The sequence below is a fragment of the Chiloscyllium plagiosum genome, unplaced genomic scaffold, assembly GCF_037043375.1.
Source record: "Chiloscyllium plagiosum isolate Xiang-an unplaced genomic scaffold, Cpla_swu_hap1 HiC_scaffold_19, whole genome shotgun sequence".
Lineage (NCBI taxonomy): Eukaryota > Metazoa > Chordata > Chondrichthyes > Orectolobiformes > Hemiscylliidae > Chiloscyllium > Chiloscyllium plagiosum.
In genome coordinates this window covers 46,469,402-46,486,270 of record NW_028270157.1, presented here as the reverse complement: position 1 = coordinate 46,486,270, position 16,869 = coordinate 46,469,402, and the positions used below count along the sequence as shown (strand labels likewise).

At 36.7% G+C, this 16,869-nt stretch overlaps 1 protein-coding gene across 2 annotated transcripts in view; it reads right to left on the bottom strand.

Annotated features, from left to right (window-relative positions):
* Positions 1 to 16,869, bottom strand: part of mkrn1 (makorin, ring finger protein, 1) — a 59,000-nt gene that overhangs the window by 20,715 nt on the left and 21,416 nt on the right. For both annotated transcript variants that reach the window (XM_043709350.2, XM_043709351.2), the window contains one exon: positions 10,537 to 10,775. In XM_043709350.2, coding sequence (XP_043565285.1) covers positions 10,537 to 10,775 — 239 coding nt within the window. The remainder of the gene's footprint in view (positions 1 to 10,536; positions 10,776 to 16,869) is intronic.

The following is a 16,869-nucleotide window of genomic DNA, read 5'->3' as shown; positions in this document are numbered from 1 at the left end:
CTCTGTTAAATCATATAGAATGCCCAGAGTGTCCAAACAGGCCATTCGGCCCATCAAGTCCACACCAACCCTCCAAAGAGCATCCCATACCGATGTATTTCCCATAGTTAATCCACCAACTGCACATCGTTGGACATATGGACAATTTAGCTTGGGCTATTCACCTAACCGCACATCTTTGGACTGTGGGAGGAAACCAGAACACCCAGAAGAAACCAAAGCAGACACAGGGAGAAAATGCAAACTCTATACGGACAGTTGCCCGGGGCTGGAATCAAACCCGGGTCTCTGGTGCTGTGAGGCAGCAGTGCTGATAGTATTCATCTGATCACTATTACATTAGCATTCTGAATCCACTGTTTCTTTAAACCTTGGTCCCCTGACCTTAAGCAAATGCATGGAACTCAGCGTTATTGAAAAGAGAGCATTTACTCAGCTGCATCCTCATTCACACCATCAGTTCAAATATCCCTCTCAAGGTTCCTTTTATTCAGATTCTGACCTTATGCCTTTTCTCGACTTTTTCAATTATATCCTCTAAGTTAATCTTAACCATGAGACCAGTCTTTTCCCTCCATATTCCCATTAAACTGATCTCTCACTGACTTCCCTCGCTGGTTTCCATTTTAGCTGACATTATAAACAGTTAATATCATAAGACATAACAGCAACCGTAGGCCATTCAACCCATCAACTCTATTCCATCATCCAATGAAATCATGGCCGACCTGATAATCCTTAACTTCATTCTCCTAATATTTCCCAATAATCCTCGATTCCGTTATGGATCAAAATGATATCTCACTTAATGAAAGTTCTTCGCGTAAAGAATACTACAGATTCACGAACGTCTGCCTTAACTGTGCAACCTCTTATTGAGATTATGCCCTCTGGCCCTATACTCTTCCCCAAGGGAAACCAACCTCTCTGCATCTACCGTCAAGATTAGATTCCCTACAGCGCGGAAACAGATCCTTTGACCCAACAAGTCCATAGTGACCCTCCGAAGTGTATCCACCCAGACCCATTCACCTACTCCCTACTAATTCACCTCTCACTATGGGCAATTTAGCACGGCCAATTCACCTGACCCACACATCTTTGGACTGTGGGAGGAAAGCGGAGCACCCTGAGGAAACCCACGCAGACACAGGGAGATCGTGCAAACTTCACGCAGACAATCGCCCAAGGCTGTAATCAAACCCAGGTCCCTGGCTCTGCGAGGCAGTAAGACTAACCACTGAGCCACTGTGCCGTCAAGTCCCCCAAGAATCATGTTGGCTTCAAAATCAGTTCAATTCTTCTAAATTCCAACACATACGGGGCAACCTTCTCAACCTCTCCTAAGACTATCATTTCAGACCCAGAATCAGCCTAGTGAATATTCTCTGGACTGGCTCCAACATCAGTGTATCTTTCCTTAAATAATGGATCCAAAAACGTTCACAGTATTCCAGCTGTGGTCTGATTGGTGCCTTGATTAGTTTTAGTAAAACTCCCATACTTTTATTACTATTCTCTTTGAAATAAAAGGCATTTGCCTTCCATTTTACCCACTGAAACTGGATGCAAGTTTATTGTGATTCGTGCAGGGACTCCCAAATCCTTCTGTTCTGCAGTTGTTCCCCACTTAATTAGTATTCAGCGTTGCTGGTCTTCCATTCTTTGGGGAAATACCCTGTTCCCTTTTAAAACTGCCATTACCATTCATCAACTCAAAGCAACCACCTTCACACTGTCCTTGAAAGCTATTTACTAATCTACAGCCTCACATTTCAAACCAAAGTCACTAAATTTCTTTCTCGGAAGACTCAACCCACTTATCCCACAGCTCTACATCAGAACCTTTCCAATCAGGTTCCTGTTCCATCACTCCTGGCTGATCTCTACCGGAAACATGTTTATGTTTTATCTCCATGTCCTTTGATCCCCAATATCTAATTTTTAAAAAAGTCAGTCTAGGAAGCACTATGTCAATATTCATAGCATTTTAGTGGGAAAGAAATCCAGTAATCTACTATCTGTATGTGTGAAAAGATGTTCCTAATTACCCAACCGAGTTATCTGGTTCTGCATTATTGTTCTCAATTCTCCTTTTCCTCCAAACAGAGGAAATACAGTTTGTCTCTGCCTCTCTATAGAGTTCTTAAACATCTCACCCAAATCATCCCTTGATATTCTATACAAGTTATGTTTATGCAACTTGTTCTTATAATTTAACCCTAAGCCCCAATATCATAGTAACTTAATCTTTTTTCAAATTTTGGGCTATGGACAGTGAGGAGGAGAAGTGATGGAACAGCACATATCCAATGGCTTAACTTGAAAATTAAAGATCAGCTGTGGTTAGAAATTTATTTACATATCAGCAAATGGATACCTATTTATCTACTGCTTTGTGAAGACATTCAGAGTTCCTTTAAGTAATCAATACAGAACAGAGAAAAAAAAACCTGACTAAACAAAACATTGAGACAACTTCAGTGGTTGCAACATATTGCATTAAATAAAAATGGATTTGCAGACCATCTGGGAATTACTAATAACCTAGACATGTATTTGTTTCAAATGCCAACAGAAGTTCTTTTAGACAGTCAAGTTGCCTTCAACTATTCAACCCAAGAAAGTGCACAAGTTATGCCAGAAGGTGGCCACCATATTGGCACTAGAAGATCAGTTTAGATTAACAAATACAACTTACGCCCTATGCATTTTGAAATGTATCATTCAGCATGCAGCATATTGCATCTTGTACCTTTAAATAGTTTACTCAGGAAAAGGGAGTGCTGCATTCCAGTAAGCATCAAATCTGATATTCTAAACTTCCTCCAGTTAAACAATGCATTTATGAAAATGTGTCAGTGACCCTATCTAAACTTTATAAACTCAACTTTTATATTGCGGGAAAATATAACGTGTAGAACAGTCAACTCTTTTGCCTCCAAGAGTATCTAACCTTCAATAAGGGCATGCATTTTTAAAACTCAAATTTAATCTTTGGACCTTCCAAATGGTTTTGCTAAAGAACAGAGCGTGATTATATTTTTAGAAAGTAGGAATCCAACAAAACAGCTGCCCAACAGAAACATTCATTTCAAATAATGCTTTCTCCTTCCAAGATGATAGGAAATTCAGTGACACTGGAGATTGAAATTGCTCCTACCATTGCCTGGTGTACATTCAAAACTGTAATCTTCAAAATGTAATTAATCAGTATTCCTGTGAAGTTCCATTTTAAAACACAGTGAGGCAAATTGAGGCATTCTTTCACGTGAGAGTAAATTGGATTAATCACTTCAATCAGCTAATACCATATCTGAACAGAGCATCTATGAACTGAGATAACCCATATCTCTCTAAATAAGCAACCACATTGCAAAAAAGATATTTAAACCAAATTCAACAGTTCTTCTCTATTCTTAGTTATTTCCATATCTAAATCATTCTCTACAATATTATAGAAATCTCCAAAAGCAGAAATATACACAGAAACATTTAATTCAATTATTTATTACATAAATGGAGAGAATTATTGCGGACCTGTTAGAACCACATTTGCAAAATTATACAGTTAAGCTCACATATTTGGGCAACAGTTTCCTGGATATTTTAAACTGTTATGCTTCTTCCATGAAGCAATCCAATTTAGCTAGGGTAATTATGCATGTGAAAAGCTGGAATAATGTTTTGGAAGAGCAAACTGATCAAATTAGGGCCACAAAATATCTTGAAATACCTGAATTAATTTTGCCATACTACATGATAGCTGAAATGAAGAATTAGTATGTTTATGTAAAACCATACACATAGGTTTTACCATATAGTAAGCAATCTTCCAAACAGCTGTATTGATTTCTAACCAATTTCAAAAACAATACATAGGTTAATCTAAAATATACTAATAGAGAAATAATACCGATATTGTAGTGTCATTATTGAGCCTACCTTTGTTTTTTTTTTATACATATAAAATCTAGAAACTATGAACAATCTGAAAGATAAATACCAATCAGCCCAAAACCTTGTGCGGCAAACTACGTGGTGTTGACATTCAGGAAATGGAGTCAGCTGTACATGGAATTAGTCAAGAAATTGATAACAAATGACAAGACATAACTAATGACCTCTTCCTGTATTATATGTTTCTACGATTCCAGTCCTCTCCCAACTGAAGCCAGTGACTGAACTAGTGTTGTCTTCAAGCCTTTCACGATAAGGCCATAGAGCTTTTGTCAAGTTTTGATCCGAAGACCTAGGGAGCTTTATTTCAGACTGGACTCAATGCATCGCTGCAAAGTATATCATAGGTAGGAATTTGTTTTCTGTTATCAGCCACAAAAAAAATGTATACGGTCTTTCCAACACACTGCTTGCAAGAAAGATAACTGGTATGTAAGGAAATGGATTTATAAACTTCAAGTACCCTGTATGTGAAGCAGACTCCCAAGCCCAGGATATTAAGGCAGAATAGACAACGGCACAATCACTTCAATCAATTTGTCAGAAGTCTTTCACCTTGCCAGTTCGATTTACAGTTTCAGGTGAACACTATTTTTTAAGATAGTTGTGCAACCATCATTTCACTCTTTTAAGGATGTTCATTGGACTATGTTCTGGCCCGTTATGGGCCTCAACCAATGATATGCAGTCAGTGATCAGAAAATTTGAGTTGTCTAAAAAGATGTACAATAGTAATGACTTTCTTCTTCCACCAATGCAGTTTTCTCATCTAAATGGAACATCAAATTATATGTACAGTCAAAATTATTCTTTTGACTTGACATCCAACAACAGGAACTCAGATCTCATTCTTTTAGTTTGATGACAGTCTAGAAGAGTGTAAATTATGTCTCAAATATTAAACTTAGCAAATCATACTGCAAGATTAACTACACAGTGCACACAAGGCTTATAATTTCTTCCATCCACTGATTTTTATTTTAGCCATGAGTGAAGATTAAATTGAAAATGAAACTTTTTTTGGAACATTACAAAGATTGTACTTGTTTAAATATCAAAGCAAATATTCATGTTTTGTACAAGAAAGTTAACACAGTTAATATTAATATTTATCCACAGAATAAGGACTTCATGTGGTTTAATCTCATCAATTTTGTATAAATGACTGCATGCCTGCATTCAGGTATTCATCTAAAACAGCTCAAGCACAATAAAAATGCCCAGTCATTAATATGCATAAATTCTAAACACATAATTGTTAATGAATTGTTTGTGTTCTAAGGGGGCATCTTTTACTGAAATATCAGCAGATCGCAATAGTTATCCATTAACAATAGAATGTTCAAACTAATTCTAAAGCAGTTATATAAATCCTGAGGTATTAATTCACATAACTTAAAAAAAGGTCCTAATCTAAATCAAAAGAATTCAAAATAAAATTATAAACCAAGAAAGTAACAACAACAAGAAGTGGCACCTGAACTCCAAGAATAATTTTCAGACAAATTGTTCATTGCAAATATATATTTGCAACCTTATGTGCTGAAATTCAGATTTTGACCTGCTGCCTTATTACTTTCCCAATAGCTCACATCAATGGAATTCAACATTGGTATTAAATTAAAAGGTCATTAAAAAAAAGCAATAATTAAATAATGCTAAATCACAGCAATCCAAATAGTAGCTCTGGTAAAATTTCACCAACAGAATATAACACTTCAAATAATATTTATAAATAAAAATTGTCCCTTGTGATATAGCTAAAATACGGTTATTAAACATCGTCTGAAGGATTGACGGAGATGTAAGGAATGAGGCTACAGGAGATGGATATATTAAAAGATAATTGCATTTAAACTGGTTGTGCAAACATAAGCAGCCTGTAATCAACAATGGAAGAGTTTTATAGAGGGTTGCCTACTGAAATAAAGTTCTCAAATAAAGTGTGGGCTTGAATTCTGTTTAAAGTTCAGTTATCTTTTGGATAAGAACAGGGACCAGATCTTGAAAAGCAGAACTTCCATTAGCACTTCCTTTGATTACTGTTGGCTTTAATGAAGTGATCTAGTATTTAAATCATACTAAATATAGAGTAATTTAAGAATCCTGTACTAGAGCTTTGTGGTTTAAATAAAAATCTACACTGTGGATGATTGCATTCTTTATTGCAGAATTAAACTTACATAGGAGAACGGTATTTCAAAATTGTACCTTAATGTCAGCAAAGTGGATTCAATCACAAGTGAACAGATTTTATACAATAGCATTTGGCTTTACAAGAAAAAAAGCAAAAATAAAATCAAACAGGCATGAAATGAGCTTTAACTCTTCCTGTAAATTTAGCAACATCTCCCCAAATCCTCTTGTACACATCCCATTTTTCTAGGTAATATCAAAACCATTTGTTCTAATTTTATAACCTTTCTGGGATTTCACACACATTCGTCTGGATTGTGCCAAAACCTTGTACATCAATCTTCAACCTCCCTCTCTCTCATACTGTGTTGAAACCATCCACAAACACTTTCACCTTTAACTAGGTTAAAATACAATTCCTTTCTGATAGCAGACAGAGGTGAACCATTTAAAAAAAAAGTAAACCATGAAGAAAATATAAAATAATAAGCCTTATTATGAACTATCTTAAAGAAGCATTTTTAAAAATGCAAAAAAAACCAAATACACATGTTATCATAAAACAAGAGGAAATCAGACAAATTTGGAATGGCTGCTTTCTATAAATAACTTATGTCTACATCAGACAAGAATTTCAGTCCTGATCAGTCAGCAGCACAAACAACAGATCATAAACCATCTGCAAGTAAATCTGTTTCACCCAGTCTACAGACAATGGGAGGAAGGAACACAGGGAAAGATAGCACATAAAAAGTAACATGCTTAAATTAATTAAGTGATTAAAATATGACCAAGTGCATTTTATACAATTGTGACCGTGCTGACATACGGTATTCTCTTAAGTCAAATCTTTTATAGAAAATACAAGTCATTTTAAATGCTGATAATGTTATAGCTACTAAAATTACAATGTAAGTTAAACAAAACAACAAACAGCAATATCTAGGCACTGCAAAATTACAGGAGCAAGTTCAATAGCTCCAGTGAGAAACATTCCAAAGTACAAAATACTGTGGTTTTCAACCGCAGCACAAGGTAAAGAAACCCTGCTACTTACCACATGAAGAGAAAAGAGTAACATGAAATATTTCAGAGAAGAGGTGAAGTGGGGCAAAGTGTGACTGAACAGGAATAACACACGGTTGTTATTGATGATGGCTTGATTGCAGTCTTCTATTTCGATCTAGCTGTTCCCTCTTGTGCACAGTAGGTTGCAATCATGCTTATGAAACAATGCTTCTCATACCAGCTACTAAATATATGCAACCAAAGGTGTTTACGTGGTTGTGCATTATTACATAGTTGTGACATGAATGGAAACTAATTCCTTTTTAAGTATCCTGCTAATGAAATTAAACATCAATAGCCCAATAAATTACAATTGGCTGTTAAAAGGAAAAATATAATTAATTTTATTTTGACTTGTCCAAGTTTTGTCAAAGTGAAAAATATCCTCGTCAAGCTTGCATAACCAGAGTTAGTTAAAAGCAAATGTACTTGAAGATAAAGTTTAAAAATATCAAAAATATGTAGATTTGAATTTATTTCCACTTTGTGATATTTATATTTCAATAAAGACTCACCTTTTGGATTGCCTCAGTGATTTCTACAGGTACATCAGACTAAATGGTCCAAAGTTTAGCTGATTATACATCCCTCCCTCAACATTTAAAGTAGAATATTAGTTGTTTAAAGCGAGAAGTAACTTCGACTGTAAATATATTGCACCTATCTCGTCTGGATTAGAATATAGTCAAAATGAACAAAAATCTCTTAAATAAGTTTATTCTTTGAAAATAACTACACTGTCTCTTCATAATAGAATTCTAATTCCATAAGGTCACATGACCTAAATTCATCAAAACTGCATGAAAATAGTGTCTACAGACATGTAAATTGAGACAATTGCTTTCAATTTCAAGATGTCATTTACAGATGAAGAACCAAGCCATGAGTAACTACATATCCAGGTTGCCAATATAAAAATGGCACTTGAGGAACTGAGCTTCCTTTTAGTTGGGGCAAGAATACAATGCACAAAAGGATTCCACCCAAAAATGAAAGATGTGCACTTCTTGTAGAGATAGTAAACTTCAAAGAATGAAAAAACTGCTCTGCCAAAATCGTATAGTTATGGGAGAATTCTATCATTAGATGACAAATAGAAAAATCACAACAGTGCTGCTGCAACTCTGCCATCTTGAAACTAGATCAACAATGGAAAGATGGAGCTGCAGTTTCCCCTCCAGGTTTCAACAGCAGCATATGTTTACAACCAGGTTTGCTTCAGTACCTGACCATCCATAAGCAGTCACACTGGATCAGGCACTTGAGAATCCTTTTGGGAGAAAGGAAATATGAGGAATTTTAAGAAAGTGCATTGAAACTACTCATTCATGTTCATTTACACTAATACTCCTGGACAAAAATTAGACTTGCACATGTCGATGGATTTTTAATAATGAGATCTCCTGGCACAATGAACGTGCTTTGATGATACATTACTAAAATTATTAATGTAAACACATTACTGTCAATAACTAGCCTTTCTTCCCAAGTATTGACATTTTAAGAAGCGATACCATTTTAAATGTAGGGGTTCTTAAATGTGTTTTTTACTGGGTGGCATGGTGGCTCAGTGGTTACACTGCCGACTCAAAGCGCCAGGGACCCGGGTTCAATTCCCGCCTCGGGCAACTGTGTGTGGAGTTTGCATATTCTGCCTGTATCTACGTGGGCTTCCTCCAGGTGCTCCGTTTTCCTCTCAGTCAAAGATGTGCAGGTTAGGTGAGTTGGCCATGCTCAATTGCCCATAGTGTTAGGTGCATTAGTCAGGGATAAATGTAGGGGAACGGCTCTGGGTGGGTTGCTCTTCGGAGAGTTGGTGTGGACTTGTTGGTCTGAAGGGCCTGTTTCCACACTGTAGGGAATCTAATCTAATTTACTTGGGAAACTTCTATAAAAACTTTTGCATTTGATTTAAAAAGGCATTATCACAAACAGGAGAAATTCAAGATATCTTCAATAATTATGTAATAACTGCTAAATTTCAGCAAAAGACCAGAAGTTTTGCAAGATCATCACATTCGTATTAGGTTCCACTGTACTGGGTGACATTCTAGGAGGGTGGCATTGTAAATGAGCAGTTAAAACCTAACTTAGGCTATCCCATATATCGTGACCAGAGCAGGTTTTGGCACGTTAATGACTTGTAACACTAAATACAGCAGCTTCACTAAACGGTAAAATCTGCAGACATTTATAGTGGCTCTGGGAGATACCACAAAGTTTGAAGTTACATTTTAAAAAACGATAGGCGAATGAATTTCTTCATTTCATAATACGACACATATGCACATGATGCCACGTCCTTTTTAAAAAAAAACAGCAAATTTCAGGCCTTGCTGCATTCTGAAACAGTTGAATAAAGCAAAGTCCTTTGGGGAACAGAATTAAAACTGAATCTGATTTATCAGCACTTCACAAAAAAAGCTCTACATGACACTCATCGGTAGTTAAAACTTCATGCTGTAAATATTACTGCAATGCAAATTGTGCTGTTTCATAGGTTCTACTTAACAAAACCTTTTAACAAGGCAAAGTAAGTTCCATTAGCCCAAAGGTATTTGACATGCAGTCTGTCCTCGTTCTTGATTATAACATGTATTCTGCACCATTATTGTAACCTCTCATTGTATTTCCTATGTTATCTTCCAACCGTATTCTTACAGAATATCAGTCAAAATATCAAACAACAGAATTAATACCAGGGTGTAAGCATGAAACTAAACACATTTTTCTTTCTCCTAATAATTAAACATTGCTGAGAAAATTTCACATATGGATTTTAGGTAAGTTATTGATTTATCATTTTATTCCTAAAGAATTCATGGCATTTTGTGGCATATGGCTATGATTTGAATCAACATCAATGTTAAAATCACATTTATGCAAAATATTGAAGAGGAATGAAAACAGGAGAACTAGTAAAAAGGAAAAAAAAAAGTGATGGCCTCTCCAGGAGCACTGTAAAACCAGCGCCTAAAAAGAACAATTGAGTGTGTCTCACCAATAACATATGAGAGTGTAGGAAGTGGTGCATAGAAACATAACTTACCTTCATATATCTAACTTAGATCAAATAGTGCTGTTTTAGTTTTAACACTGTAACCTCCATTTTCACAAAATCTGAGCAAAACAAAGACAAAACCAAAAGTACTTTTGAAAAAAGAAATCAAAGCTGTATCATTTACCGATTCCTTACAGGTATCCCTTGCTCATTTTGAGAGGTAATAGGGAACTGCTTGGTACAAATTATTGTAAATCATTTTGAACACGGAAGACTATATGCAGTAAACTGAGAAATACTACAGTGGATTGTTTTGTGTTTTTGTTTATTTTGTTAAGTATCAAGCACGTAAACATGTCGAATCAGCTTACTTCGTCCACAGTATGGCTGTCCAGGTATAAATTCTGCTGCATTAACCCAGTCCTCCAGGTTTGAACTTGTTGCAGAGTTGGATTCCTCAATCACTGTTTTTGTGCTCATTTCACCATTTAATTTGGTAAGTGGAGTAAGTTTAGAAGCTGATGCGGTGGCAGAATCCTTCGAGATCAATGGCGTAGGACCACTCTGAACCTCTGACAATCCTTGGTTTGACGGCTTCACGTGGTCATACCTGTATATTAATTAGGGATGTTACAATTAATGCAACATCATTAACCTGTAATAACAACTTTTTCTTAGGAACACTGGTACAGATGTAGGCTGCTCAGCCCTTCGATCCCGCTCTACCCATCAATGAGAGCGTGACTGACCACAATCTCCAGTTTCACATCCCTCAGTGTTATACAATACGAAGTCTTACTGAACAGAGATTTCATAATCTCAAATTGAATTGGACAAAGAACACAATAGACACTACTGTTTGTACAGTTAATTGCTTCCTGATTTCACTTATGCTTTCTTGATCTGGATTGCTTCTCCTGAGGAAATAGCTTCTGCATAAACAAAGCAAATAGTTCTTTCACTTTAAATACTTTCAAACTTATAAATTCACAGAAATGGAGGCTAATTTAATTCCTTAAGCAGTGGTATAGTTTTGATGCCTCTGCGCCTTCCAAAGTCTATATATCTTTTGACGTTTAGTGCCCAGAACTGAATGCGGTTACACAATTAGACAGACCCTAACAAACTAAAGATTGCTTGCTCACTTTCAAATTCCAATCACGGAGATAAAAGCAAACAATCCATTAAATGTTTTGATTACGTTTACACTTGTGTACAGGTACACATGACAATCTAAATTCCTTTGCTCACACACTGTACCCAGATTATTAAGAAAATACCCTGATTCATTTTTCTCAAATGCAAAGCAGCTAATCGCTCAGTTTCTCAAACTTTCCATGCTGTACATCTCTAAGAATCTATGACTCTAACTTCATTTGCCATACCTTGTCCACAAATTTAGGTTGCCTATGCTCAACTGTAACTTCCAGTTTTAATCCACAAAATTCACTGCCTCCTAATTTACATTATCTGAAACTTGGCTATACGGTATAGAGGGGAAATTACATTTTCTAAATCATAGAGTCATAAAGATGTACAGCACGGAAACAGATCTTCGGTCCAACCCGTCCATGCCAACCAGATATCCAAATCCAATCTAGTCCCACCTGCCAGCACCCGGCCCATATCTCTCCAAATCCTTCCTTTTCATATATCCATCCAGATGCCTTTTAAACATTGCAATTGTACTAACCTCCACCCATTAGTACATATAGTGAACAGCTCAGATTCCAATAGAGATCCCTACAGAATATCAGTCATCATGCTCAACAACTAACCAAATCTATCTAGTCTATCCCAGGAGATTGTGGAAAGCTAGGGAAGAAATTGCCAGGCCCCTAGCAGAGATACTTGTATCATCAACAGCCATAGATGAGGTGTTGGAAGACTGGAGGATAGCTAATGCTGTGCCACGATTTAACAAAGGCTGCAAGGAAAAGCCAAGGAACTACAGACTGGACAGTCTAATGTCAGTGGTAGTTAAGTTGTTGAGGGGATTCTGAAAGGCAGGGATCCACGTGCATTTGGAACTGCAAGAACTGATTAGGGATAGTCAACATGGCTTTGTGTATGGAAAATTGTCTCTCACAAATTGAGTTTTTTGAAGAGGTGACAGAGGTTAGGTGAAGGCAAAGCAGTTGACATTGTCAACATGGACTTTAGAAAGGATTTCAGAAAGTTCTGCATAAGTAGATTGCTTAGTAAAGGTTAGGTCACATGGGATCCAGGGGGAGCAAGCCAACTGAATACAAAATTGTTTTGATCGTAAGAGATAGTTGTTGTTAGAAAGTTGTTGCTCAGACTGGAGGCCTGTGATCAGTGTGCTGCAAGGATCAGGGCTACTAATGTTCATTATTTATATTAACAATTTGGATCAGGAGGCATAATTAGTAATTTTGCAGATCACACCAAAATTGAAGGTATGGTGGACCGTGAAGAAGGTTTTCTAAGAATACAATGGGATCTTGATCAACTGGGCCAGTGGACCAAGGAATGGGGAATGAAAAATGAAATTTAATTCGGAAAAATGCAAGGTGTTGCATTTTGGTAAGACAAACCAGAGCAGGATGTACACAGTTAATGGTAGAGTTCTGGGAAGTGTCAACGAATAGAGGCCTGGCGTGCAGGTACATAGTTCCTTGAAAGTGGAATCACAGGTAGAAGAGTGGTGAAGACGACATTTGGCACTTTCGCCTTCATTGGTTAGAGAATTAAGCACAGGAATTGGGACAGCATGTTACAGGTGTACAAGGCATTGGTAAGGCCATATTTGGAGTACTGCATATAATTCTGGTCACCCTGCTATATGAAGTATGTTATTAAACTGGAAAGGGTGTAAAAAGATTCAATGTTACCAAGATTGGAGAGTTTGATTTAGGAGGAGAAGCTGGATAGGTTGGGACTTTTTTTTTGCTGCAGCGTAGGGGGCTGATGGGTAACCTTTACAAAATCATAAAGAGCATAGATAAGGTAAATAGCCAAAGTCTTTTCCCCAGGGTAAGGGAGTCCAAACCTGGAGGTGTATGTTTTAGGTGAGAAGGGAAAGATTTAAAAGGGACTTGAGGGGCAACCTTCTCCACAGAGGGTGGTGCATTTATGGAATGAGCTGTCAGAGGAAGTGGTAGAGGCGGCTACAACCAAAAGAGCTGCAGATGTTGTAAATCAGAGACAAAAATAGAAATTACTGGAAAAGCTCAGCAGGTCTGGTAGCAACTGTGAAGAGAAATCAGTTTACGCTTCATGTTGAGTGGCCCTCCCTCAGAGGCAGGTACAATTTTGAAAGACATTTGGACAGGCACACAGATAGGAAATATTTAAAGATATAAGGACCAAACACAGGAAAATAGGACTTGTTCAGTTTAGGAAACCTGGTTGACACAGACAGGTTGGGTCTGAGGGCCTGCTTTCTATGGTGTATAATTCTACGAATCTGTATAAATTCATGTTATGAGGTCACATCCACTTCAGTGTTCTAATTTCTTCTATTAATCCCTCGCATGGAATATTCTGAACATCCACCTAGATATCAACAGATCCTTATTTATCCACTATTGTAATGACTCACTCAAGTTTTAACTCAACTGTCTGACATGGCTGACCTTTCACAAATCTGTGCTGATTCTGATCAGTTGATGGATTTATTGACCACTTAGACAACTCTCTCTGAAAACTGCAGTATCATCACAGCTGACGTTAAACTAGCAGATCTGCTATTATCTTAGTTTCTCCTTCCCTCCTTAAAGGATGAAGTTGCACTTCCAATTTTATAACCCTACCCCACTCAAAGAACTCCAAATGAAGAGAACTTTGGAAAATTCCTCTGCTCAGTTTCTATTAGAATGGGAACCCTCTGGAAACCATTCCCAATTATCTGATACATAACCTTCTTTTACACTGTACTTCCTACCATCCTTTCCTTGACTGATTTTTAGATTCCCTTTCGACAATTATTTTGGATCTTGCTCCATGGATATAATTTACTAATTTAACTAGTTTACATACTCCAGTTTGAAATAAAACAAGTATTTTCTTTCTCCACAGATGCTGCCAGATCTAATGATTGTAGCATTTTCTGCTTTAATTTCTGATTTTTCTTCAGTATCCATTCAGTTCTTTAAAGAGTTCCATTTTGTTTCGCCAAACTCTCTCTCTCAACGTATTGGCAAAACAATTAGCTGATCGTTTTGCTATCCCCTGCATGTTCTGCTTGAAATCTGTTTCTGCATTTCCTTTATCTAGATCATTACAAAACACTGACAGCTGAATATAGAAAAAAAATCCAAAAAAAACTGCAGTTACCTGATTATTCAAATCTTCACCATGAATAACTTAATGTGCACAATGTTGGGAAAACAAAACAAGTCTGCATTGTACAACGTATTAATTTCACCCATACTTGTGTGTCAAATCTGCAAATCATCAATAACTGCAAAAACTATAAGTAATTGCCCAGTGGATGCTTTAAATTCAAAAACTGAAGTAATTCACTATCGGCAGTATTAAGTCCAAGTAACAGTCCAACACAAACAAACACTAAAATCTTTCTGATGACTTTTCAGTGTAAATCAAGGTTTGTCTCCTGCGTTTACCTATATTTTTGCTCAAAAGGTAACAAAGTACTCTCGAAGGAGGCAGTGCTGACATATAATATTTTTAAATATCAAGGCAGACCATACCACTCAAGCATTTTTAGTCACTGTAAAAAGTAAAGGACAGTCACCAGCAGCTAATGAGATCAAATACATTGCTATGCTTTAGCTAAAGATAGTTGGCCGCAGTTTTGGCTCTACGAATTCCTATACGGTTTCCTCTGTAGAAAAGGCGAACATTCAGAATAATAAAGTCATGAACATAATTTTGTAGGAAAATATATTGTTAGTTTGTAATCAGCTGCATTATAATTTTTCTTGAACCTATTTTTTCAATCAACCTGTACAGAGATATTATTAAACAGCTCTGAAACAGGTGGGAATTGAACATGGGTCTTCAGGCTCAGAGGTAGAGATACTGCACAGTGACACAAGAGCCATTAATAAGCACATAGTTTGTGCATGATTTAATTTTGCCAAATTGACCCTACAAAGTAAACACAGCAAACCTGCCATCAAGCATTATTCAGCTACCTTACAAAACTAATTCCAGTGGAATCAGCTCTATATATTAAGTATAATGATTTGCAGAAGAACTGCATGGAGGGAGAAATTTGATATATCCAAATCTGTATCAAAATTCCTGCTCTCAACAAAAGAACAAATCAAACTTGAAGCATGACGTTATGATCACAAGGAAATTTGCTTGCACAGACTATTTATTTAGTTCTACTACTGTGCATAATATATTTGGCAAACAATGGTACAGTAAGGCCAAACAGAAACTTTTATTATTTGTTCCAGAGCTCTAGGGAGTGCCCAAAGGGCCAATTACTTTGAAATACCATTCTACTCTTTGCCTTTCAACAGCTCAGTACCAGACTCTTGATAAGAGCGCCAATAGGAAACTTGTCCTCTCAACACCTACAACTATGCCTTTTCAATCCTCAAAAATTAGGCCCTGCGTTCTATCAAGTACAAAATTTCTTCTGTGATATGTTGTCGTGCTGGGAAAAAAAGGTGCTGAATATGTCTTGACGATGATCCACGATCGATGTAAAAATACCCAAGTAAATTGGTGTATGAATATTAGCCTGAAGGATTTATAGAAGCTAAATTGCTCAGTCAAATAATTTCCCAATGCCCCAAGAACTGAACTGCTTTATGTAACAGTGTCAGTTCTCACTGATATTGAAACTCTTCATTTAATTGTGGGCCGAGCTTGACAACAGGAGAAATAATGCAAACACAAACTTTGTAGTTTGAAGCCACTGAAATGACTTGGAATCAAGTGCATATAGTGTCGCAAATTTGTTTCTGAATCATAAAAGAAGGTGTCATTGGGAATCTGTACAATGTTTGCAAATGTGATCTGACCTGACTTAACTACCAACAAAACTGAAATGCAAAGTTAAAAATGGCAGATCCATGAACAAATGCAACTAACATTTTGTAACTCCAGGAAAGTTTCATAGCAGATCACTTTATACTACTAGATCACTTCAACTTTACTTTTACATTGCAGAGCAATTTCATAGGATGAAGCAGATCAAGGAGAACTTTTTAAATGGAGGCAGAAAACTTGGTCACCAAGCATTTTGCAGCATGACATTCCAAATAGATTCAATGATTCATGTTGTTTGACTGAGAAAAACAATTTAAGTCAAGGAAGAGTGGATGTCAGCTATCTGCCCTCTGTATTAGCAAAAGATATCAAACAATACTTTTTTTTTGGATAACATTTAGAAATGGTTAAGTAATCAGTAATAAGTACTCTGTATGGACCATTCGTTCCCAAGATATTCCTATGGCAAACAATATATTGGCAAGCAACTAAATTCAAGTTTGCATTTTGGCCTGGATTTTCCTTCACTATGTTGCAAGCAATCTTTTGTTATAGTTAAAAATGCTGATGAAATAGGCGGGGATACTAGGACCCATGGGCACAACCTTCGAATTAGATGGGGTCAATTTAGAATGGAAATGAGGACACATTTCTTCAGCCAGAGAGTTGTGGGCCTGTGGAACCCATTGCCACGAAGTGCAGTGGAGGCTGAGACATTAAGTGTCTTCAAGGCAGATATTGATAAATTCTTGATCTCGCAAGGAATTAAG